Source organism: Camelus bactrianus, chromosome X (genome assembly GCF_048773025.1).
Source record: "Camelus bactrianus isolate YW-2024 breed Bactrian camel chromosome X, ASM4877302v1, whole genome shotgun sequence".
Taxonomy (NCBI): Eukaryota; Metazoa; Chordata; class Mammalia; order Artiodactyla; family Camelidae; genus Camelus; species Camelus bactrianus.
The window spans coordinates 41,526,521-41,548,155 of record NC_133575.1 but is presented as its reverse complement, the minus strand read 5'-3'; the positions used below and the strand labels follow the sequence as shown (position 1 = coordinate 41,548,155).

At 39.6% G+C, this 21,635-nt stretch overlaps 1 protein-coding gene across 5 annotated transcripts in view; it reads left to right on the top strand.

Moving 5' to 3' along the window:
- Window positions 1-2,999: 2,999 nt before the first annotated feature.
- The window catches only part of TAF1 (TATA-box binding protein associated factor 1), a 64,423-nt gene continuing 45,787 nt past the window's right edge, over window positions 3,000-21,635 (top strand). For 2 of the 5 annotated variants that reach the window (XM_074359912.1, XM_074359911.1), the window contains exons 1-18: window positions 3,000-3,208; window positions 4,195-4,309; window positions 4,453-4,569; window positions 8,098-8,217; window positions 9,272-9,513; window positions 9,936-10,154; window positions 10,540-10,758; window positions 11,119-11,326; window positions 12,569-12,745; window positions 13,092-13,219; window positions 13,317-13,424; window positions 13,542-13,715; window positions 14,187-14,360; window positions 14,594-14,698; window positions 16,586-16,786; window positions 16,953-17,094; window positions 17,478-17,608; window positions 18,252-18,332. In XM_074359912.1, the coding sequence (XP_074216013.1) occupies window positions 3,089-3,208; window positions 4,195-4,309; window positions 4,453-4,569; window positions 8,098-8,217; window positions 9,272-9,513; window positions 9,936-10,154; window positions 10,540-10,758; window positions 11,119-11,326; window positions 12,569-12,745; window positions 13,092-13,219; window positions 13,317-13,424; window positions 13,542-13,715; window positions 14,187-14,360; window positions 14,594-14,698; window positions 16,586-16,786; window positions 16,953-17,094; window positions 17,478-17,608; window positions 18,252-18,332 (2,781 nt within the window). In that variant the 5' untranslated portion in view covers window positions 3,000-3,088. The remainder of the gene's footprint in view (window positions 3,209-4,194; window positions 4,310-4,452; window positions 4,570-8,097; window positions 8,218-9,271; window positions 9,514-9,935; window positions 10,155-10,539; window positions 10,759-11,118; window positions 11,327-12,568; window positions 12,746-13,091; window positions 13,220-13,316; window positions 13,425-13,541; window positions 13,716-14,186; window positions 14,361-14,593; window positions 14,699-16,585; window positions 16,787-16,952; window positions 17,095-17,477; window positions 17,609-18,251; window positions 18,333-21,635) is intronic. The other 3 variants (XM_074359913.1, XM_074359915.1, XM_074359914.1) reach the window with 3 other exon arrangements.

Below are 21,635 nucleotides of genomic sequence, written 5' to 3'. Positions count from 1 at the left end.
TTTGGCAATTACATATAATGCTTCTGTGAACCTTCGTGTAGGTTTTGTGTGGATGTGTTTTCAGTTCTCGTGGGAATATACCTGGGAATGGAATTGTTGGGTCACATGGTAAATTAATGCAAAACCACATTTTGAGTCAAGAATGGCATCTTTAATATTTACAGTATCTGAGGTCCCCTTCCACATTCTATAAGCCTCTACCTACCGATCACTGAACCCACTTTTCTTCAATCAAAAGCATCTAAGAGACATTATAAGATACATTTAAAAACATATTCCATTCTGCCTTTTTGTCTTAAAATATTAGTATAGCAATAGTATTCTACTAACCATTCATTACCAAAGTGAATTTCAGCTGCATGCAGGTTTTGGCAGACCTTTGTCATCTGGCCTAGAAATGAAAGTACTGTTAAAATATTCCATGGGACATCCATGCAATGAAGTATTAAACAGACATAAAAAAAGAACAAGGAGGGGAGGGTAGAACTCAGTGGTAGAGCATATGTCTAGCATGCATGAGGTCCTGAGTTCAATCCCCAGTACCTCCGCTAAAATAAATAAGTAAAATAAACCTAATTACCTCCCCCCAAAACAAACAAAGCCAATAAATGAAATAAAATATTAAAAAAAAAAACCACGAGGAAGAGCACTGTGAAGTGGTACAGTGTGATTTCCAGGCCATATTATTAAGGAAAGTGAAAAGAATAGATATAGTATACTATCTTTCTGTAATGAAAAAGAAGAAACAAGAATATATACACTAATTTGCTTGTATTTGCAAAAAGAAACACAGGAAGTACAAATATTGAATCATTATGCTGTACACCTGAAACTAATATGCTAATGTCAATTACACCTCAAATAAAAAAAAAAACACAGGAAGAATAAGCCAGAAATTAATGAAAATGGTTACTTAAAAGGAGTGGGTGGCAATGGGGCAGAGGGTATAGGCATGGGAGCAAGACTTCTCTGGGAACAGCTTTTTATATAGTTTTGACTGAACGATATGGAAGTTTACATATTTTAAAAATAAAAATTTTGTAAAATTTTTGTCCCAAAGTTGAATAAAAAAGGAGACAATTCCAGAGGAAAAAATATGATTCAAATAATTTTTAAACACAGTCACCATATATTGTTGAACAGGATACATATTCTAAGGACAGAAAAGTGCAAAGAACTTCTGAACTTAGGTTTATTGTTGGTAGTGGTATTGGTCTTGTACTTCTGAAAAGAGTAAATATATTGGTGTTGGGAATCAAAGTTTTCATTGTAAGAGAAACAAGACACACATATGAAATGGCGAAAGGAAAAAGAGAACCCTCTGGGTTAGATTTTGAAGGTACTGGTATAAACTCATTATTCATTAAATTTTTTTAGCTCTCTCCACTGAAAGGGCCTATAAGCAATGATGCCCCAGTTTCTAAGCACCCTTCCCCACTAAAAGGAACCAGGACTCCTTGGAGAAATGGCTTATATCAGGTCCCAGACAGGGAATGCATAGAGTAAGCCTGGAACATCTTGTGCCAAAAAGCGAGGAAGTTCTGATACAAATGGGGTCATGTCAAAAGAACACAGGAGCCAGAGTGAAGTGATTCCCACTGGACAAATTTGGGACAGTTTGAGCATCAAAAAGGATAATGATGGTGTTGGATTATTAACACATGAAAATAAAAATGCAAGAAAGGAGGTAAGAAAAGGGAAAGTTCTTTACTGAGTAAGTGCAGTTAATAAATGTAGAAGGAATTTTTTTCTTTTTCTTTTTTAGAAGGAATTAAAGAATTAGAAAAATCACCCTTTTGCAATTTCCCAATATAACGGATTCAGGCAAGGATCATCAACTGGTGCTAAAACTATTGGATGTAGAGGTGATGGGGAACGGAATATTCCCACAATTTCGAAGTATCACCCCACAGAGTACTTACCAACTACAAAAAGAAAAATGTGCCATTGCCATGGAGAAGTGGACACCACTTTTTCGAAGTGATCAAATTTCGCATCACCAATATTTGGACAACCTGACATTGTGTCTTCTGATGGCGAGTAAGATAATAAACCTGAATCACTTTGAAGAAAAAATTAGACGAATTCAGAATATGGAATATTTTCAAGAAAACTTGCCTGGATTCTTCAAAAAATGTGTGGTGAAACACAAAGAAAAAAGGTTGGTGGATCCCGGATTCAGTCTAAAGGGAGAAAAGCAAATGCAATGCATAAACTCGGAGTGGATCCCAGACAGAAATGTAAAAGGTCTCAATTAAGCCAATTGAGGAAATTTAAATATGGACCATTTGTTAAAGGATACTGAATTAACGTTAAGTTTTAAACATGTGATAATGGTATTGTGGTTATGTAGGAAAAAATATTTTTCGGGGTGAAGAATCGCAGTATCTGTAATCCACTTGCAAATGGTTCAGGAAAAAAAAAATGTTAAAACTGTGAATGTAGGTGAAAGGTCGGCTATTCACTTCACTCGTTTTTTATTTTCACATTTCCCAAAGTAAAACGGGGGGGGGTACCCATTTCTGGGGGAAATTTCAGTTCAAAACAACTAACTTGCAAAGGTACCTTTGGCACGGTGCAATTCACGAACAGTTTCTCTTTGGGAAGAAGCAGTACAGGATCAGACAGCACAGACGAAAAAGACGGGTTCTAATCCTTACTCCGTGTACTGCGGCGCGGTGACTTGCTGGTACCGGGACGTAGGTCACGTGACCTAGGTGGCGCCTTCCGATTGGACGGAGGGCCGTCACTCGTATCCAGTGCGATGAGAAAGGGCGTACACATATAAGTAGACGGGGGCGGGACCGAACATTTTCTTTGACCAACCGCCTTTCACGTCTCCCGCTTCCTGATCGCGTATAATCCAATCAATAGCCGCTAGTAAAGTAGTGACACCAATTCTCCCTTCTCGTAGGACGGGCGGTCTTTCCGGTTCTTTTTTTCCTTCATTCCGCTTCCGGTATGGGCGGGTGGGGTCAAAGAACTATGTAAGTCACTTTTGTGCGACTCATGTTTTTATTTCCGGTCTGTGGGACTAGGCCGCGATTTGCTGCTCCCCGAAGCTGTTGCCGGCACCGACGCCGCCATCATGTCAGACACGGACAGTGATGAAGATTCCGCTGGAGGCGGCCCATTTTCGTTAACCGGTTTCCTTTTCGGCAACATCAATGGGGCCGGGCAGCTGGAGGGGGAAAGCGTCTTGGACGACGTGAGGGAGTGGGCGTGGGGATAAGGCTGGGGGGTGGATCGGCTCAGAATAGGTGAAGTGAGGAGAGTTGAGGGTGTTCAGGAAACGAGACTAGAGGGCGATGTGGCCCTCCCTCAGTGAGAGGGCGCACTTAACGAAAGACAAGAGGATAAGAGAAGCGAGTAGATTGTGCAGTAACATAGAGTGAGGGGGCTCAGTTCTGGGTGAGGGTGGGGAGAAGAGAGGCAAACCATAGGCAAGCCCCAGTAGGTCAGGGGCGGTGATACGAGTGCCTTTGGAGATACTTTTTCCTGACCAGGCCGTAGGAAAAACAGCTTAACCTAGTGAGGTTGCTTTGAAACCGTTACTGTGAGAACCTTGGAGATTCTTGAAACTGGCTGCGTTTGTGACATCGCTGACTAACGGTGGCTCTAGAACAAGAGGACTGGACCTGCAACAAATAGTGTGATTCAGGCCCCAGTTCTTAGAACAGTCAATGTTCAAACCATCCAGGACAGACCCCCTTCTGGTCCCAAAGCACTTCTTACATAGTTTTCCTACTGTTCACTGACATTCATGAAATTGTTTCCTGTGTCCAACCGAAACTCACCTATTTTCACTTGAATTCATTTTCTCAAGGAGAAAGTACTGACCCATATTCTTCCTCTCCTGCAACACACGCAAAAGATAGAAAAAAAGTTTTTGCCTTGCCTTTTTAAATTAGAATAACCTCAGTTGCTATAGTCTATTCAGGGAACTGCTGCTCCATTCATTTAGTCTTGGTGGTTCCTTGAATAATCTTTTTTACATTACTTTAAAGGGTGATGATGAAGTTGGGCAGGACATGTTAATAAAGATCTGATCAACGTGCTGCTCCTTTTAGCACACTGCCAGGTCATTTTTCATATGAATTTATAGATTTGTCATGTGTCTGGGAGATAAGCCTTGTGGTGTGGGAAACTTAAGTTTAGTTCTTGTCTTTGAGTCTGGTGCTGTCCCTTTTTCAGGAGTGTAAGAAGCACTTGGCAGGCCTGGGGGCTTTGGGTCTGGGCAGCCTGATCACTGAACTCACGGCAAATGAAGAATTGACTGGGACTGATGGTGCCCTGGTAAATGATGAAGGTGAAGTCTGGGTCATGGGGAGTAAAGTGGGGGAGGGGGCTAGCCACTTACTGTACATGTACTTTTCAAGGGGAATTATCTAAGGGAGTGAGAGTTGCTTGCTCTTTGTTGAGATTTACCTCCCCCCCCCGTTTTATTTATAGGATGGATCAGGAGTACAGAAGATGCTGTGGACTATTCAGACATCAATGAGGTAGCAGAAGATGAAAGCCGAAGATATCAGCAGACAATGGGGAGCTTGCAGCCCCTTTGCCACTCAGGTGATCATTTGGTGCCATCAATAAGAGCACTCCAGTACATTTCCTTGCTGTGTAGTCCAGTTTGTTTCTATACAGGCTTTCTGTCATTCCTGTTCTTCATGTCTTTGCTTCTCTTCCTTGTCAGCTCAGTTCCAAGTAGCTACTATCCTCTTTTGTGTTCTGGAGCAGTGTTACTATACTCAGGCTTTTATTCTTCAGATGGTCAGTCCCACATTCCTGGTGAATGCCAAGTAAGAATAATAATGCTTTCCTCCTCATCATCTGGTGTTTGAATACCTATGAGGTTCACTATTTATTTATTTTAGTAGAGGTACTGGGGATTGAACCCAGGTCGTCATGCGTGCAAAGCACACACTCTACCACTGAGGTATACCCTCCCCCTACCAAAGTACTGTTTTAGATTCTATTTAAACTCTGTCTTTGCCCTTGAGGAATTGGTAGTTCAAGAAGGATTAAGTATACAACGCCATATATAAATGAGCACATGTATTTATTGGCTCAATTTTTGTTAGTCACTCTCTACCTATATGCTGACACAATGCACTTAATGCTTGCTCACAACGTAGGTTTTCCCACTGGTATAAGGTGCTGCATTATAGAATCAGAACGTCAGGGCTAGAAGGTGTCTTCGTGATTATTCTTAACCTCATCATAGGTACAGAAAACTTGAACTTCAGAGAACTTTTAACAAAATGTGAAACTTTATCAAAACTTCTATAGTTAGATAGTGACAGACCTTGACTAATTCAACATTTCAGTTTATTAGACATCGGTTGAGTGCCTGTTACATGCTATAAACTGAAAGTATAGTACAAACATAATACAATCCATTTTCTGAGTTTGAGTGTTCAGTTCTGTGAACTGGAACCTAGACTTACGGGTCATAGATCGTTCTTTCCACTGACTTGTATTACCTTTCACTGCTTTGGACTTTTGTATGAAGTTGTTCAGTGTTTATTCATTGTCCATCTCTTAATTACGATTCAGGCTGCTAAGAGATGTATATGAAGCCTTAGTAAATACTTGACTTAGTTTTTTCAGAGCCGGTTAATGGATTTGGGTGCTTATATAAAGAGAATTAACTGCAGCACATACGTAAGAAGTAACCTAGAAAAATAGAAGATACAGGCCTTACTTTCAGGGATACTGTTATCATTCGAAGAAGGTGCGGTAAAAGAATGCAAAACGTAATTATTCATAATAAGACAAACCAGCTACCAGCTCATATATCTGTATATGGTGTTAATATTTAGTTTTGAGGGACTGCCAGACTAGCTAAATCAACTAGCATTGTTAGTTTAAGCACCCTGACTTAGGCTGAGAGGGATGTTGTAATTTTCAGGTTTGGATTTGTTGTCTTGGCTAGGGTTAGTGAGGAAGAGGATGGATGGGGGTTTCCTAGTTGCGTTTTGTGAGCTGACCTCCTGGAAAGGGAGGATGCTGTATTTGATCGTGTCTCAATACTCTGGGATGCTCATTTCCAAGTTCTTTTGTCCTCTGAGGGTGCCTTCATCTACACTCTTAGCTTCCTCTTTCCCTGGCATTGGCCCCTTCACACAGCTTGATTTATAAGAGCGCTTCTTTGGAATAATTAGAAGTGGATGGAGGTCATTAGAAAAGGCTTCTTGGAGGCGAATTTTGAGCAGAATTTTGAAAGATAAGGTTTGATGGAGAGGAAACATGAGGGCATTTTAGTTTAGAAACATAGCTTGGGTAAAGGTTTGGAGATAGAAATAAGCAAGCCATGCAGGGGGCATTGGACAGCAGGTCTTCTTGAAAGGAGTGAAAACATACTGCCAAATAGCAAGAACTGACCATAGAGCAATTTAACAACACCTTTATGTATGCATTACTTGGGGCTTGATGCCATGAAGAATCGTAAACCAATGCAGATTGTTGAGTAAGAGGCAGGGTGATATAATGAAAAGAAAATGGACTCTGGAGTCAGGGTGTCATAGGTTCAAATCCCAACTCCATATTTAGTTTAACCCTGGGAAAGTTGCTTAGTCTTCGAGGCTTGAATTTCTCATTTATAATAATCTCTCAGTTTTCTTATCAGAAATAAATGTACCAATACCTACCTCATTAATAGGATTTTAGTAGGAATTTAAGTTCATTATCCCATGGTATGAAAGCACCTACATAGAACAGTGTCTTGGTAGCTGCTCTGTAAATGTTAGTTGCCTTTCTTTCCTAAATGAAAATGAAAAGTGATACTTGTTGCTTTGGGGTTTTGATTAGAAAATGGGTAAAGGGGGAGACTTAACTTGGAGACTGTTCTTGTGGTCTAGATGTCAAGTTATCAAAGTATGGAATAGGATGACAGTTACGGGAAATGATAGGCAGGGTCAGACTTGAGAATTGCTGATAAAACATCGGTAGAATTTGGTGAGTGAGGAACTGTGTTAGAAAGAGTACAGTCTTTGTTGTTAAAATGGGCTTGCATTCTGACTTTGGCACTTAAAACTGTATGGCCCTAGGTGGGGAGGATGTAGCTCAGTGATAGAGTGTGTGCTTAGCATGCATGAGGTCCTGGGTTCAATCCCCAGTACTTCCATTAAAACAAATTAAATAAACCTAATTACCTTCCCCACCAAAAAAACAAAAACAAAAACAAAACCTGTATGGCCCTGAGTAAGTCACTTCACTTTTGTATCAGAATAATTCCTACTTTGCAGCATTATTGGGAGGATTATAGATAAAATAGCTAAAAATACCTGGCACATAATGGGAGGTCAATAAATGGAAGTTGCTGTAATGACTACTATTAGTGACTGATTGGAAAAGGTGTGTTAGGGGTAAGGGATTGATGATGGAGACGAGTCATAAGCTCATAAGCTGTGAAAATGAGGATGGAGGTGGTATTGATAGTAACAAAAGGAAATTTAAAACAGGTGAAGGGTCTTTAAGTGTGATATGAAATGCAGTTGTTGAATATCTGAATGGAAAGATTCTTTAGGCAGCAGAACGTGCAGTGCAGTTGTAGAGGTGCTAAGTCAGGGCAAGACTGCAGATTGGAGTGTAGTCTGGGTAAGGGTGATTCTTGAGAAAGGGAATGGAGAGTGTAGAGGAATAAAAGCAGAGTGTTCAGGATGAAGTATTGAGTGATGCCAGTGGTTAAAGGGTAGTGAAAGGAATAACAGACTGCAGAAGGTAGACAGAAACGATGTGTAAAGTACTTGGGAGGTGAGAAGAGAGAAAGTCTAGTCTTGAAACTGACAGAAAAGGAGCATGTTAAATTCAATTATGAGATTAAGCAGGGTGAAAATAAAGAAACAGGATTTGATCAGGAGCAAAGGTTTTAAACAGTTCTTTGGAGCTCCCTAAATTCCTGCATGACATATACATATGTTACAGCATTTGGTGATAACGATGTCATCTTCTGAAGGCAGAAGCTGCCTCTCCTGTGTGTTCTTAAGGGGATCTGCATAGTTCTTCGTGTGGTGCTTTAAGTTCTTGAGTGACAAGGGAACTCAAGGCTGTCATGTGACGTTCTAGATATTGAGATCACTTTCTTGGTTTTATTAGATTATGATGAGGATGACTATGATGCTGACTGTGAAGACATTGATTGCAAGTTGATGCCTCCTCCACCTCCACCTCCAGGACCAATGAAGAAGGATAAGGACCAGGATGCTATGACTGGTGGTAAGTAGTGACTGTCTACTTTTGTCTAAGGAGCAAGTTCCATGCACATAGGGGGCTGTTAAAATTAAGCTGCTGGGAAAGGATACAGCTTCTAGAAGTGATTCATACAATTTTCAAATTTCAGTATGAAAGGGAAATTTTACTTGTAAAATGTTTAGCAGCAGTATTTTAACCTGCGCTGAAGAAAAAGTAGTTTAGATCAATGTAGTTAAATATAGATTTCTGGCTCTCACCCCTGGAGAATCTGATTCAGAAGATCTAGGGTAGAGCCCAGGAATTTCAGAGAATTCCCCCAAATAATTTCTGATATAACTGATCTGCATACTGGTATTTGGAAACTACCTGTTTAGATGACTCTTTAAAAAAGAAATGATTAAATGGGAAGGCACCCTCGAGTATATATAAGTCATTTAGAGCCAACTGTCAGATTCAGAGATTTCAGAGGAAGGGTCCTTAATGATCATCTCACTTATTCCTTTGTCTGCATCAGTAGTAAGTAACCTGGTCCGAGGCTAGAAAATTGAGGAAGAGCAGTGTCTTTGATCTCCTGTATTTTGAGGCTTATGTCAACTTCAGTGCCTCCTATTAGAGTTTTGACTCATTTCCTTTTCAGTCTGCAGATTAAACAGCATTTGATAACTTTATGGCATAAATCTTATTTTAGGCTAAATAACTTGATTTGTTACCCTGTGGGCTTAAAAAAAATTCTCCAGTTTATGGGTCCCTGAATCAGACATGGTAAGGCCTGACTGGTATAAAAGTGTTATGTAATTTTTCTATTGGTCACGTTACTTTAACCTGAAATACTTACAGAAAGTAGTAAATTTAGTAATAGTGTTTGTTTTCTCTCATCACAACCCCAGGGTACCAGGTACAAGGTGAGTTTGGGGATGGTGGGAGATAATGAGTTGGAACGAGTTTTCTGGGTTGCATACTAGAAATCTGGGTGCTTGGAACTGTATCCCCTGCCACTGAGCCTAGAGTGGGTGTTGGCTGAATTTGAGGAAATATGCTCACAGTTACATGCCAAAGGGGTTTCTCTTCCTTGTTGCAGTGTCTGAGGATGGAGAAGGCATCATCTTGCCCTCCATCATTGCCCCTTCCTCTTTGGCCTCAGAGAAAGTGGACTTCAGTAGTTCCTCTGACTCAGAATCTGAGATGGGACCTCAGGAAGCAACACAGGCAGAATCTGAGGATGGAAAGCTGACCCTACCACTGGCTGGGATTATGCAGCATGATGCCACCAAGCTGTTGCCGAGTGTCACGGAACTTTTCCCAGAATTTCGTCCCGGGAAGGTACTTTCTTTCTATGGAGAATGCCTACGTTGCAAACCACTGCCGTCTTCTAAACACTGAGTTGTGTTGTTAAGATGTTGAATATAGAATGGATAAAATCTAAAGGTTTCCTTATTCAGTGACATTGTATTGGGTCTTTTTTTTAAGTTTTATGCATTGAGAGTACATGTGATTTATATAGTTCTCATTAGAAATTGTTCTTGCTATCTTAAAAGAACTAGTCCAAATTATTAAGGAACGGTTGACCTTCTTGGTAGATGTTATAAATCTGTGTTCAGCACCTTTTGGTCCCTCTCTCACAGTTGAATAGACTCCTCAAGGGAGTTTCCAGACCCAGACACTGCTGTCTTCCTGTCTGATGTTGAGTCTCTGACTTACTTAGAAACTCAGTGTCAGATAGGAAGACATGTTCCGTGTTCTAGGTGCTACGCTTCCTACGTCTTTTTGGACCGGGGAAGAACGTCCCATCTGTTTGGCGGAGCGCTCGGAGAAAGAGGAAGAAGAAGCACCGTGAGCTGATACAGGAAGAGCAGACCCAGGAGATGGAGTGCTCAGTAGAGTCAGAAGTCAGCCAGAAGTCTCTGTGGAACTACGACTATGCTCCGCCACCGCCTCCAGAACAGTGTCTCTCTGATGATGAAGTAGGCAAAATAGAGACCTGGAATTAAGACCTACGAGGGGAACAAATGTGTTCCTCCCTAGCTTATGTCTAAATTGAAAAGAATACCTTAGCAGGCAGCATCCTGTGCTGCTTATGGTTGAGTAATCATGATTTTAGTCCCAGTGGCTGTCCCTTCCCTATGGTATTGGAAAAGTATTGGAGGCAGGCAGATGGTGAATAGGAAAGTTGAGCGCTAGGTAGGGTGTGCCATGATATACCTCCATTGTTGATGTTCTAACTGTAGTCCTGTTCAAGAATCATCCTCGTGGCTGCTCTAAGTTCCCCTGCTGCTGGTTAACTCCCTATAGCCTTAGAGCATCTGGAATCAGGATATCCTCCTCCCCTTCTACTTCATTCTGTTACAGATCACAATGATGGCTCCCGTGGAGTCCAAGTTTTCCCAGTCAACTGGAGATATAGATAAAGTGACAGACACCAAACCAAGAGTGGCTGAATGGCGTTATGGGCCTGCCCAACTGTGGTATGATATGCTGGGTGTCCCTGAAGATGGCAGTGGGTTTGACTATGGCTTCAAACTGAGAAAGATGGATCATGAACCTGTGATAAAGTGTAGGATGGTGGAGGTAAGCAACCCTGGCATGTAATAAACACATCAGTGAGCCCAGGGCCCTATCCATTTTATTTAGCTGTAATTCTCAATTGGAGAGAGATTGGGTAGGTTGTCTTTCGTGGGAGGTTCTGGTGTGTCTAAACCTTTTGCCTGGTATGGTCTGTCACCCTGGCAACTGAGCCTCGTTGCAAGGATTCTGTTTGTGAAATGAGTGCTGCGCCAGACTAGGAGTGGGAGGAAGCAGATATTCCTTCATTATCAGGTTCTTCTCTCAAGTCAGGGACCACATTTGATGCATCTGATGTGAAATTCGGAGTGGGAACTTTGACGAGCGACCATTCAGGGATTTGTTGTACCTCCCCTACTTCTATAGGACTGCAGGAAACTTGAGGAAAGCAATGGCACTGATCTTCTGGCTGATGAAAACTTCCTGATGGTGACACAGCTGCACTGGGAGGATGATATCATCTGGGATGGGGAGGATGTCAAACACAAAGGAACAAAACCTCAGCGTGCAAGCCTGGCGGGCTGGCTTCCTTCCAGCATGACTAGGAATGCCATGGCTTACAATGTTCAGCAAGGTATGCATCTCTGCCCGCTGTGTCCAGCACACTGTCCTTCATCTCAGTCATCTTAAGTGGACTGAGCTGCAATTTTTGCTGCTGCTGAGGGACAGTGAGGTGTTTTGGATCTGAGCCCCGATTCTAGTCCATAATGATTTTTTTACACTGTTAATGAGCTAGAACGGACTCTGATTTCTCATTATGTGAAAACTACTTTGAAGTTAAACATCTTTCTGAACAATGCTTTTATCTTTATAGTCTACTTTTGTTTCCAAAGGCCCTTTGTCACTATCATTCTGAATTTGCTTTTTCCCTCCTTAAATACACATGCACACACACGAAAGATCTGATATGCTTAATGTAGAAAACTTTAAAAATATAGTGTCAAAAATCACTGGTAATCCTACTGTGTAGGATTATTATTATTATTATTATTATTATTAACTTTGTGGTATATTTTGCTTTGAGTTTTCTTATCTTTTGTGTGTCTGTAGTTGAGCTCATTCCTATTGATACAGTTTTATATGTTGTGCTTTTCACTTAACATAATATTCTGTCATTTAAAGTTCTTCATAAAAAACATTTAATGGCATGAGAAACTCATTTTAAATGGGGAAAAAACAGATACGAGGTGGCATATTTCATTACCCTGATTGGGTAAATGAAGGAAAAAAAGCACGCTGTATAAACAGAAAGCTTACTATAAAAAGGAACTATACTTTTATGGGGTTCACAGTGGTTCTTTCTGGCTTGTAAGGTCACAAGCAGCTTCAGTTTTCTTCTTTTTATACCTTTTCTGTATTTTCCAAATTTTCTTGAATTACTCTGGATTACTTTTATAATTCAGAGGTCAAGACAACCAAATATCCAAGAGATTTTGTTTCTTCTTCCTTCCATTCTATTTAAGCACTTTATTGGTTACATAGTAGTCTTATATGAATGTTTTCATAATTTACCAGTAATTATTGTATTTTTAATATATTTTACTACTAGAGTTTATTGTTAGCATATTTTATATCATTTAGTGTCATAATTTATTTAATCAGTCCCTTATTAAACATTTGGCCATTGAAATTTTGACTTTTTTAAAACACTGCAATGAATATTTTGTCTGTAACATCTTTTAAAAGTGAGAAATACACTGTATCCACTGTGTTCCTAAGTAGCAACGTAAGTAACTACTAATATTTACTCCTTTTCCCTTTGCTAGATTGAAGGGGGCATAAATGTTTTGTTACTGTTTCCTCACGTTTTGACTAGGTTTTGTAGCAACCCTGGATGATGACAAGCCTTGGTACTCCATTTTTCCCATTGACAATGAGGAGCTGGTATACGGACGCTGGGAGGACAATATCATTTGGGATGCTCAGGCCATGCCGCGGCTCTTGGAGCCTCCTGTTTTGACACTTGATCCCAATGATGAGAACCTCATTTTGGGTATGGTACTGGCGAGACCGGTGTTCCTTCTCTGTAATTGACAGCTTACTGCTAATGTCAGGGGGCAGAAGGAAATCAGAAAGGCTGGGAAGTTCAAGAGTAGGTGCTTCTAGATAGCAGTTTGAGACACAAAGTCTCTAGTAGTTGTGTATTGTTTAGGGAAAACTCAAATGTGGGAATGTACCTTAGAGGTGTCTGGAGTGTAGTGTGTTTGGTTGGAGTTAATCATGGGCTAGAAGTGGTCTGGGGAGGGATGAGAAATCTGGTTAGGAACTGCAAAGGTATCCGTAGAAAAGGTGGTTCTTCAGGGATAACAACTCCAGGGTGACTTTTGTTTCATCCTCAGAAATTCCTGATGAGAAAGAAGAGGCTACTTCTAACTCCCCCTCCAAAGAGAGTAAGAAGGAATCATCCCTGAAGAAGAGTCGAATTCTCTTAGGGAAAACAGGAGTCATCAAGGAGGAGCCACAGCAGGTCTGTGGGGGGAAAAGGGACTTGGTGTTTGGAAAAACAAAGAAAGGTAATGGAGAAGGGTAGTCTAACTAAGGTTTATTTGATTACCTATCATTAGAACATGTCTCAGCCAGAAGTGAAAGACCCATGGAATCTCTCCAATGATGAATATTACTACCCTAAGCAACAAGGTCTTCGAGGCACCTTTGGAGGAAATATTATCCAGGTAAAACTTGCATTTTTTTCTGTGCTGGATGAGAACCACTGATTTGTTCTGGTGGAGGATATGGGTAAATCTTGCCTAGGCTGGAGTTTAATATGACCCCTTGTATTTCTGTCTTAGCACTCAATTCCTGCTGTGGAATTACGGCAGCCCTTCTTTCCCACCCACATGGGGCCCATCAAACTCCGGCAGTTCCATCGCCCACCTCTAAAGAAGTACTCTTTTGGGGCACTGTCTCAGCCAGGTCCCCACTCAGTCCAGCCCTTGCTAAAGCACATCAAGAAGAAGGCTAAGGTATGATTTGAATGTTGGTGAGGGGGAAAAAAAACCGACAACTGTAAAGACACTGGAGTACAAATGGAGAGAAGTGGACTGGATACTAGATAATATTAGGGAATTATTTATTTTCTTAGATGTGATAGAATGTTACTGTGGTTATTTAGGAAAATGTCCTTATTCTTAGGAGATGCACGTGAAAATACGGTGAAGTGTTATGGTAACTGCAACTTTCAAAAATGGTTTTCAGCCAAATCTGTCGAGAGATAGTTATACATAAAACAAATATGGCAAAATATAAACAATTATAGCTAGGTGGTGGGATAATAAGTGTTCGTGGTTTTGTCTTTACTATATGTTTGAAAAATTTTGCAATGAAATTGAAAAAAAAAGACAAGTAAAAGTTTTTGATGTCTGAGTGAACAACATCTATTGTGTATAATTACTGTTCTGTCAGTAGCTGCACTGTATTCTCTTTGTCCTCGGCAGATGAGAGAACAAGAGAGGCAAGCTTCAGGTGGTGGAGAGATGTTTTTTATGCGTACACCTCAGGACCTCACAGGCAAAGATGGAGATCTTATTCTTGCAGAATATAGTGAGGAAAATGGACCATTAATGATGCAGGTTGGCATGGCAACCAAGATAAAAAACTATTATAAGCGGGTGAGTCTCTGCTCAGAAAATCTTTGTTTTTAATTATAACTATAGTTAAATGTCCAGTGATCATCTGTGAACATGTATTTCGTCTTTTTTATACTGTATATTTATTGGGAGAAAGGAATAGTATCTTTGTTGCAGTTAGTAGTATAAGTAGAATGCTATGTTCATGGGATATTTTGTGTGGACTTAGTGATTATATTCTGTGATAGTAACTGGGTCTGTTGCATTCCTTACAGAAACCAGGAAAGGATCCCGGAGCCCCAGATTGTAAATATGGAGAGACTGTTTACTGCCATACATCTCCTTTCCTTGGCTCTCTCCATCCTGGCCAATTACTGCAGGTGAGGAATTCTTTCCTGATGTAACTGTTTCCTAAGGAAATTGATAGATGAGGAGCTAGCCAGCCCAGAAAGGACTGATTCTAGTCGATTGAGATGTTATTTGTACATCAACAGTGGGAAAGAGCAGTATGATTTTAATCCAAAACTTTCTTTGCATCTTTTATTAAAACTGCCTCCTAATTATGTTATTCAATAAGCTGAATTTGAAATTGTTTTTGAAAATACACAGTGGTAAGAAGTCCAGAAACATCTGGGTGGCATAGGAAAGTCAACCTGGAATTAATAATTTATGAGAATTAAAAATTTATGAATGTTTACTTCGTATGTGTAAAATTGGTGTGTTTTGATTATATTAGTTGTGGTCATTTTGAGTATTGAACCACACCTGAACTGGGCCATTTACCGTCCCCAGCCATAGTGAAATGTTTTTTCCCCCTCTTTGTTCTGATGGGTGTAGAGATGCCCTCTGGTAACCTAGCTTTTACATATTTTGTCATGGGAAAGTAGAGAGATTTACAAGTGACATGAAGAAATCCCTAGCACTCTCCTGCCTTGTTTCCCCCCTACTGCCATTTCTCTTGGCAATCTTAACCATTTTACCTGCTTTTGTACCTTGTTTATTCCGTTATTTCTATTGCTTATTCTCCTAAAGCATTCACAAAGCACTTTTTTTTCTTTATCTTTTGCATCTCTAGTCCATTTCCCACCAGGTTTTGAGTATCGCCTTTATACTGTTCCTGGCATCCCTTTCTCTGCAACTTTCTGTTGAGATTTTCTGCCAATCTATCCCCTTCTTTCATGGCTACATCTGTAGTCTGTCTGTTAGTGACCCTTTTTCATCTTCCCCTGTAACTCTTTTTCACATTTAGAATTTTCTTTCCCCACCTATGTACTGAAGATCTTCCCTCTTTCTGTCTACTTTTCTGATTTTTTGAGAGGTCTTTCCTTAGAATCACAGGTTCTTGTGACAGTTGATCTCCACCTGGCTACTACTTAACATGTTGATTGCCCACTGTGGATCAGGTCTGTTTCCTGCAGGGCCCAGATTCACACTTCACAGCAGTGTGACACACTAGCAATATACGTGCTTATAATTAATCTGCTTGTATTTCCAGTATAATTGGAACTGTTTTAAAAAAACAATTTCTTTTCTTGATTTCAATTTTCAACCTCTTTACAGTTTATTTCTTCTTAAGATGTCATTATTCTGCACGGATTAAATTCGGAATAAATTCTACATAATTGGATGAAGGAAAGGGTCACCCATATCTGGGTGACAGGGGCCCTGAGGAAACTGTCACCCAGATTTGGGTGATGTGGCGATCAACATGTTAAATGAGCTCAAATGTTTTTGTCCTGCATGTTTAGTCTGTCTTCTTTAGCACACTTTCTAATTCATTGTTTTTTTAAAATTAATTTACTTAACAAATGCTTTGATCTCATATATTATGTCCAGGGCTATGCTGGGGTCTAGGGTAATAATATGTAGTACTTGTTAGTCTATAAAGTGATTTTCACATGTAACCTTAATAGCAATCCTGTGAGGTATAGGCATTTTAAGTATCTCACTTTATAGATAAGGAGAATTAAGCTCATAAATATTAAATAATTTGTGTGATACCATACAGTGAGTAGCAGAGTCAATATCAAGAGAATCCAAATCCAGTAGATTCCCCGCTACCGACTCTTAAAGGTAGCCAGTGGATAAAAAATTATCTAATCCCATTTGATGTTCTGTATTACAATTTGTTTATATTACTCGATAGACCTTAGATGGCATAATGGGGATAGAGAACAAACTAGCTTGGTTTCCCTTCCTTATTCCTTCCTTAGACTACATTTCTAGGGCTTCTCTGTATATAACTTCGGTGTTTTTATTTTTGTTAGGCATTTGAGAACAACCTTTTTCGTGCCCCAATTTATCTTCATAAGATGCCAGAAACTGACTTCCTTATCATTCGCACCAGACAAGGTTACTATATTCGAGAATTAGTGGATATTTTTGTGGTTGGCCAGCAGTGCCCCTTGTTTGAAGTTCCTGGGCCCAACTCCAAAAGGGCCAATACACATATCCGAGACTTTCTCCAGGTAAGAAGGAGAGGATAGGGAGGGCATCTGGATGTACATAAAAGGATATGTGGATTTCGGGGCACATCAGGAAAGATCAAAACACATAGGGACTTAGCAGGGGAAGGGGCCCTGGTAAGGGCTTTTATCCTAATTTTGCCAAATAAAAATTTGGTTTGTTGGGCAGGTTTTTATTTACCGCCTGTTCTGGAAGAGTAAAGATCGGCCTCGGCGGATCCGAATGGAAGATATAAAAAAAGCCTTTCCTTCCCACTCAGAGAGCAGCATCCGGAAGAGGCTAAAGCTCTGCGCTGACTTCAAACGCACAGGTCATCAATTGTGACTGATTATTTGTCCTCTCTGCCTCTTTCCAGGAAAGAATTAGGGCTTCCAGTTAAAGGATAAGCATACAACTGATAGAAAAAAAATTGTAGTCATCGAAAGGAGGTAAAAATCTTCTAATTACAGAGGCTCTGATTGCTATTTAACGTTGCCTGTCAGGAAATTCAGTATGACTGTTGGATGTCTTATATGAGATGTAAGAAATCCAGCAGCAGGGATTTTCTTGACTGGACAGTCAGCCTAACTGTGGCTAGCTAGGCCTGGTACCGTCTAGAACATTGCCTGCTTTAATCTTGGTTTGCTATCCCTGATGCTGTCAGTGAAAGGGCTTTGGCATTCAGAACGGTCTCATTCTCTCTATCTTTTCTAGGCATGGACTCAAACTGGTGGGTGCTGAAGTCTGATTTTCGTTTACCAACTGAAGAGGAGATCAGAGCTATGGTGTCTCCAGAGCAGTGCTGTGCTTATTATAGCATGATAGCTGCAGAGCAGCGACTGAAGGTGAACACCTTCCTCTTAGGCACTGCCTGTGCCTGTGGGTCTTTTCAGGGAGACGAGGGTGAAGACTATTCTCACTGGCATAGAAATGATGGTTACTAGATCATTACCAATTATTTAACAATTCAAACGGCGTGAGGTACTCTGTATATCAGTTCTAGGGTAAGCCACAGTGTCGCTCAATACCAGTGGGAAGGGTTAATGAGGGACTTAGGGTGTATTATCTTGCTTTGAAAATGGTGGCTCATTCATTCAGATGATGAGTTTAATTTCTGTTCTTTACAAGACGTGTGTAAGCAGGGAAAGTACTTCTCAGTTGTTTTCCACACCCTTCCAGGTAGAGAGCTGGGCGTGTTGTTTAGAGAAGCACTATATCCTTATCAGGCCAAAATAGGAAAGATCTAGCTGGGATGGGATAGCACAACTCTGTACCACTGAGTTAATGAGCATCTCTAGTCGGCTTCTTTATGGGCTTTAACGCCACATATATCAGCCTAAGGATGCAGAATGGTGATAGATACACCTAAGACTTTACAAAATCCGTTCTCTGTGCAGAATGTGCTTTGATGTTCTGTACTTGGTATTCAGTGAAACTTGTGCTTTCCAATTTATTGATTGATTTATATGTGGATTTGTCCCCTTCCAGGATGCTGGCTATGGTGAGAAGTCCTTTTTTGCTCCAGAAGAGGAAAATGAGGAAGACTTCCAGATGAAGATTGATGATGAGGTAAGGCTTTATGGTAATGGTTATTAGTACATCCCATTTATCCTTTTTTTGAAAAAAAAAAAAAAAAACAGCTCTATTGAGATGGTTGACGTAAAACAAATGGCACATCGTTAAAAGTGTACTATTTGGTATGTTTTGATGTCTGTTTATACCTGTGAAATTATTGTGACAAGATAGTGTACCTGTCACCCCGACAAGTTTCTTTGTGCCCCTTTGAAATCCCTTTTTCCTGTCTCCTCCCTTCTGTCTACCCTCCCTCTCCCCTGACAACCACTGATCTGCTTTCTGTCACTATAGATTAGTTTGCAGTTTTTAGAATTTTAGATACATAGTATCATATAATTACATATACTGTTTCTTTTTTCTAAAATTGTGGTAAAATACACATAACATAAAATTTACCATCTTAATCTTTAAGTTTATATAGTCAGTAGTGTTAAGTACCTTCACATTGTTGCACAACCAATCCCTAGAACTCTTTGTCTTGCAAAACTGAAACTCTATTACCCATTAAGCAGTAATTCCCCATTTCTCCCTCCCCCAACCTCTGGCAACCATCATTATACTTTCTGTCCCGATGAATTTTACTGCCCTAGGTACTTCACCTAAGTGGAATCATGCAGTGTTGTTTTTATGTGACTAATTTATTTCATCTGGCATGATATTCTCAAGGTTCATTCATGTTGTAGCTTGTGTCAGAATTGCCTTCCTTTTTAGGACTGAGTAATATTCTGGGGTATATACGTATACATAGCACAGAATATTATTTTGGTTATCCATTTATTCGTTGATGGGCATTGACATTGTTTCTACCTCTTGGCTATTGTGAATAGTGCTGGCTATGAACATGAGTGTGCAAATATCTCTTCAAGACCCTTCCTTCAATTCTTTGGCATATATACCCTGAAGTGGGATTACTGGATCATATGGTAGTTCTATTTAGCCTCCATACTGTTTTCCAAAGCAGGTGCACTGTTTTACATTTTTATTAATGGTGTATATGAGTTCCAATTTCCCCACACTTTTTTTTCAAATTAAGAAGTTGAATTTTTTTTTTATTTAACTGTTTCTTATTTTCCTGTGAGGCTGTTGCTTCACTGTATAAAAATAGTACCAGCAAACACAGTATATTGCAAAATTAAGATAGTATTGTTCTTCATCTGACACTGTACAACTAACCAGAACTTTACTCTACTGCCAGTTATTTCCAATGGGAAAATCATTAAGTATTTTGACCCAAATCCAGGGATGGATGTAACCAAGTTAAAATATTACCTAAGGCTTAAGATAACGTTATGCTTGAATTGCATACTTTATCTTTTTACATTTTTTATTGAGTTATAGTCATATTACAATGTGAATTGCATGCTTTTTATAACTAGTTTTACCACAGATAATTTCGAGAATTCTGAATATTATAACTGGAGCCTAGCCTAAAAATCATCAGTGAAAAAGATGCATAATGTTTATCTGAAGTGATTAGGAAGTTAAGGGGTATTTTCTTCTACTAACATTGTTGCAAGTAGTTTCTTTTGCTGAAAGCAGCTTCAGGCTGACTGCAGTAAACAACATCTCCCAAAGCTCCCTGTGCAAAGTTGCTGATTCCCACTGTTCCAACACTGGTTTCTGTTGTCATCCATTCATGTTTGTCTGTGAATTTATGCACAGAGAGCAGAGCAGGACTGGTGGGCAGTGTCTGGGCCCACATGCTCCACACTGGTCGCAGCCCAGTTTCCCCACACTTTTGCCAGCTTTGTTATTTATTATTTTTTGATAGTAGCCATCTTAATGGGTATGAGGTGGTATCTCAGTATGGTTTTGATTTGCATTTCCTTGATGATTAGTATCTTTTCATGTGCAAGTTGGCCATTTGTATGTCATTTTTTGAGAAATGTCTATTCAAGCCCTTTGCCTGTTTTTGAATTGGATTGTTTGTTTTTTTTGTGGTTGAGTTATAGGAGTTCCTTTTATATTCTGGATGTTAACAGCTTTTCAGATATACTGTGAAAATACTTTCTCCCATTCCGTTGGTTGCCATTTGCTCTTTTGTGTCCTTTGATGCAGAGTTTTATGTTTTGATGTAGTCCAGTTTATCTAATTTTACTTCCATCACCTGTGCTTTTCATTCCATATCCAAGAAATCATTGCCAGATCCACTGTTGTGAAGCTTCCCCTCTGTTTTTTCTTCTAAGAGTTTTATATTTGTAGTTCTTATGTTTCAGTCTTTGATCCATTTTGAATTAATTTTTGTGTATGGTGTAAAGTAAAGGTCCAGCTTCATTATTCTGTGTGTGGATATTCTTTTTTTCCCAGCACCATTTGTTGAAAGTATGTGTTCTCTCATGTGTGTTCTTCACTCTGTAATTATGTTGGGATTCATCCAGGTGGTTGTGCATATTGATAGCTTGTTCTTTTTATTGCTGCATAATAATTCCATAGTATGGATGTACCACAGTTTGTTTTATCACCTATTAAAGGACATTTTGGTTGTTCCCAGTTATTGGCTTATTATGAATAAAGCTACTGTGAAAATCCATGTATAAATCTTTGTATGGACATACATTTCCTTTTTTTCTTGAGTAAACACCTAGAAGTGGAAGTGCTGGGTTGTATGGGAACTCTTTATTTTTGGAGTAACTGCCAGACTTTTCCACAGTGGCTGCATCATTTACATTCCTACCAGCAGTGTATGAGGGTTCCTGTTTTCCACATCCTTGTCAGCACTTGTTATTTTCCAATTATTATTATTATTATTATTATTATGGCCCGCCTATAGTGAGTGTGAAGTGGTCTGTTACTGTGGTTTTATTTTGCATTTCCCTGTTAAAGGTGTGGAGCATCTTCTTATGTGCTTATTTATCATCCAGTTATCTTCTTTGGTTGAGGGTCTGTTTATTTCTTTTGCCCATTTTTATTTTTAAATAGTTGCTTATTTTCTTACTGAATTTTGAGAGTTCTTTATGTATTCTAGGTCTGAGTCCTTTATCAGGTATGTGATTTACAAAGATTTTCTCCCAATCTGTGACTTGTCTTTTGTCTTAACAGCATCTTATGAAGAGCAGCAAATCCAACTTATAAAAATCTTCTCTGTTGCTTATAGTTTTGGTGTTATATCTAAGAAATTTTTATCTGCCTCAGGGTCACAAAGGTTTTTCTCATATGTTTTCTTCTAAAGGTATTATTGTTATAGAGCTTATGTTTAGATCTGTTTTGAGTTAATTTTTATTTAGGGTACAAGGTGTAGATTAAGGTTCATTTTTTGGCATGTGAATGTCCAGTTATTCTAGCACCATTTATCAAAAA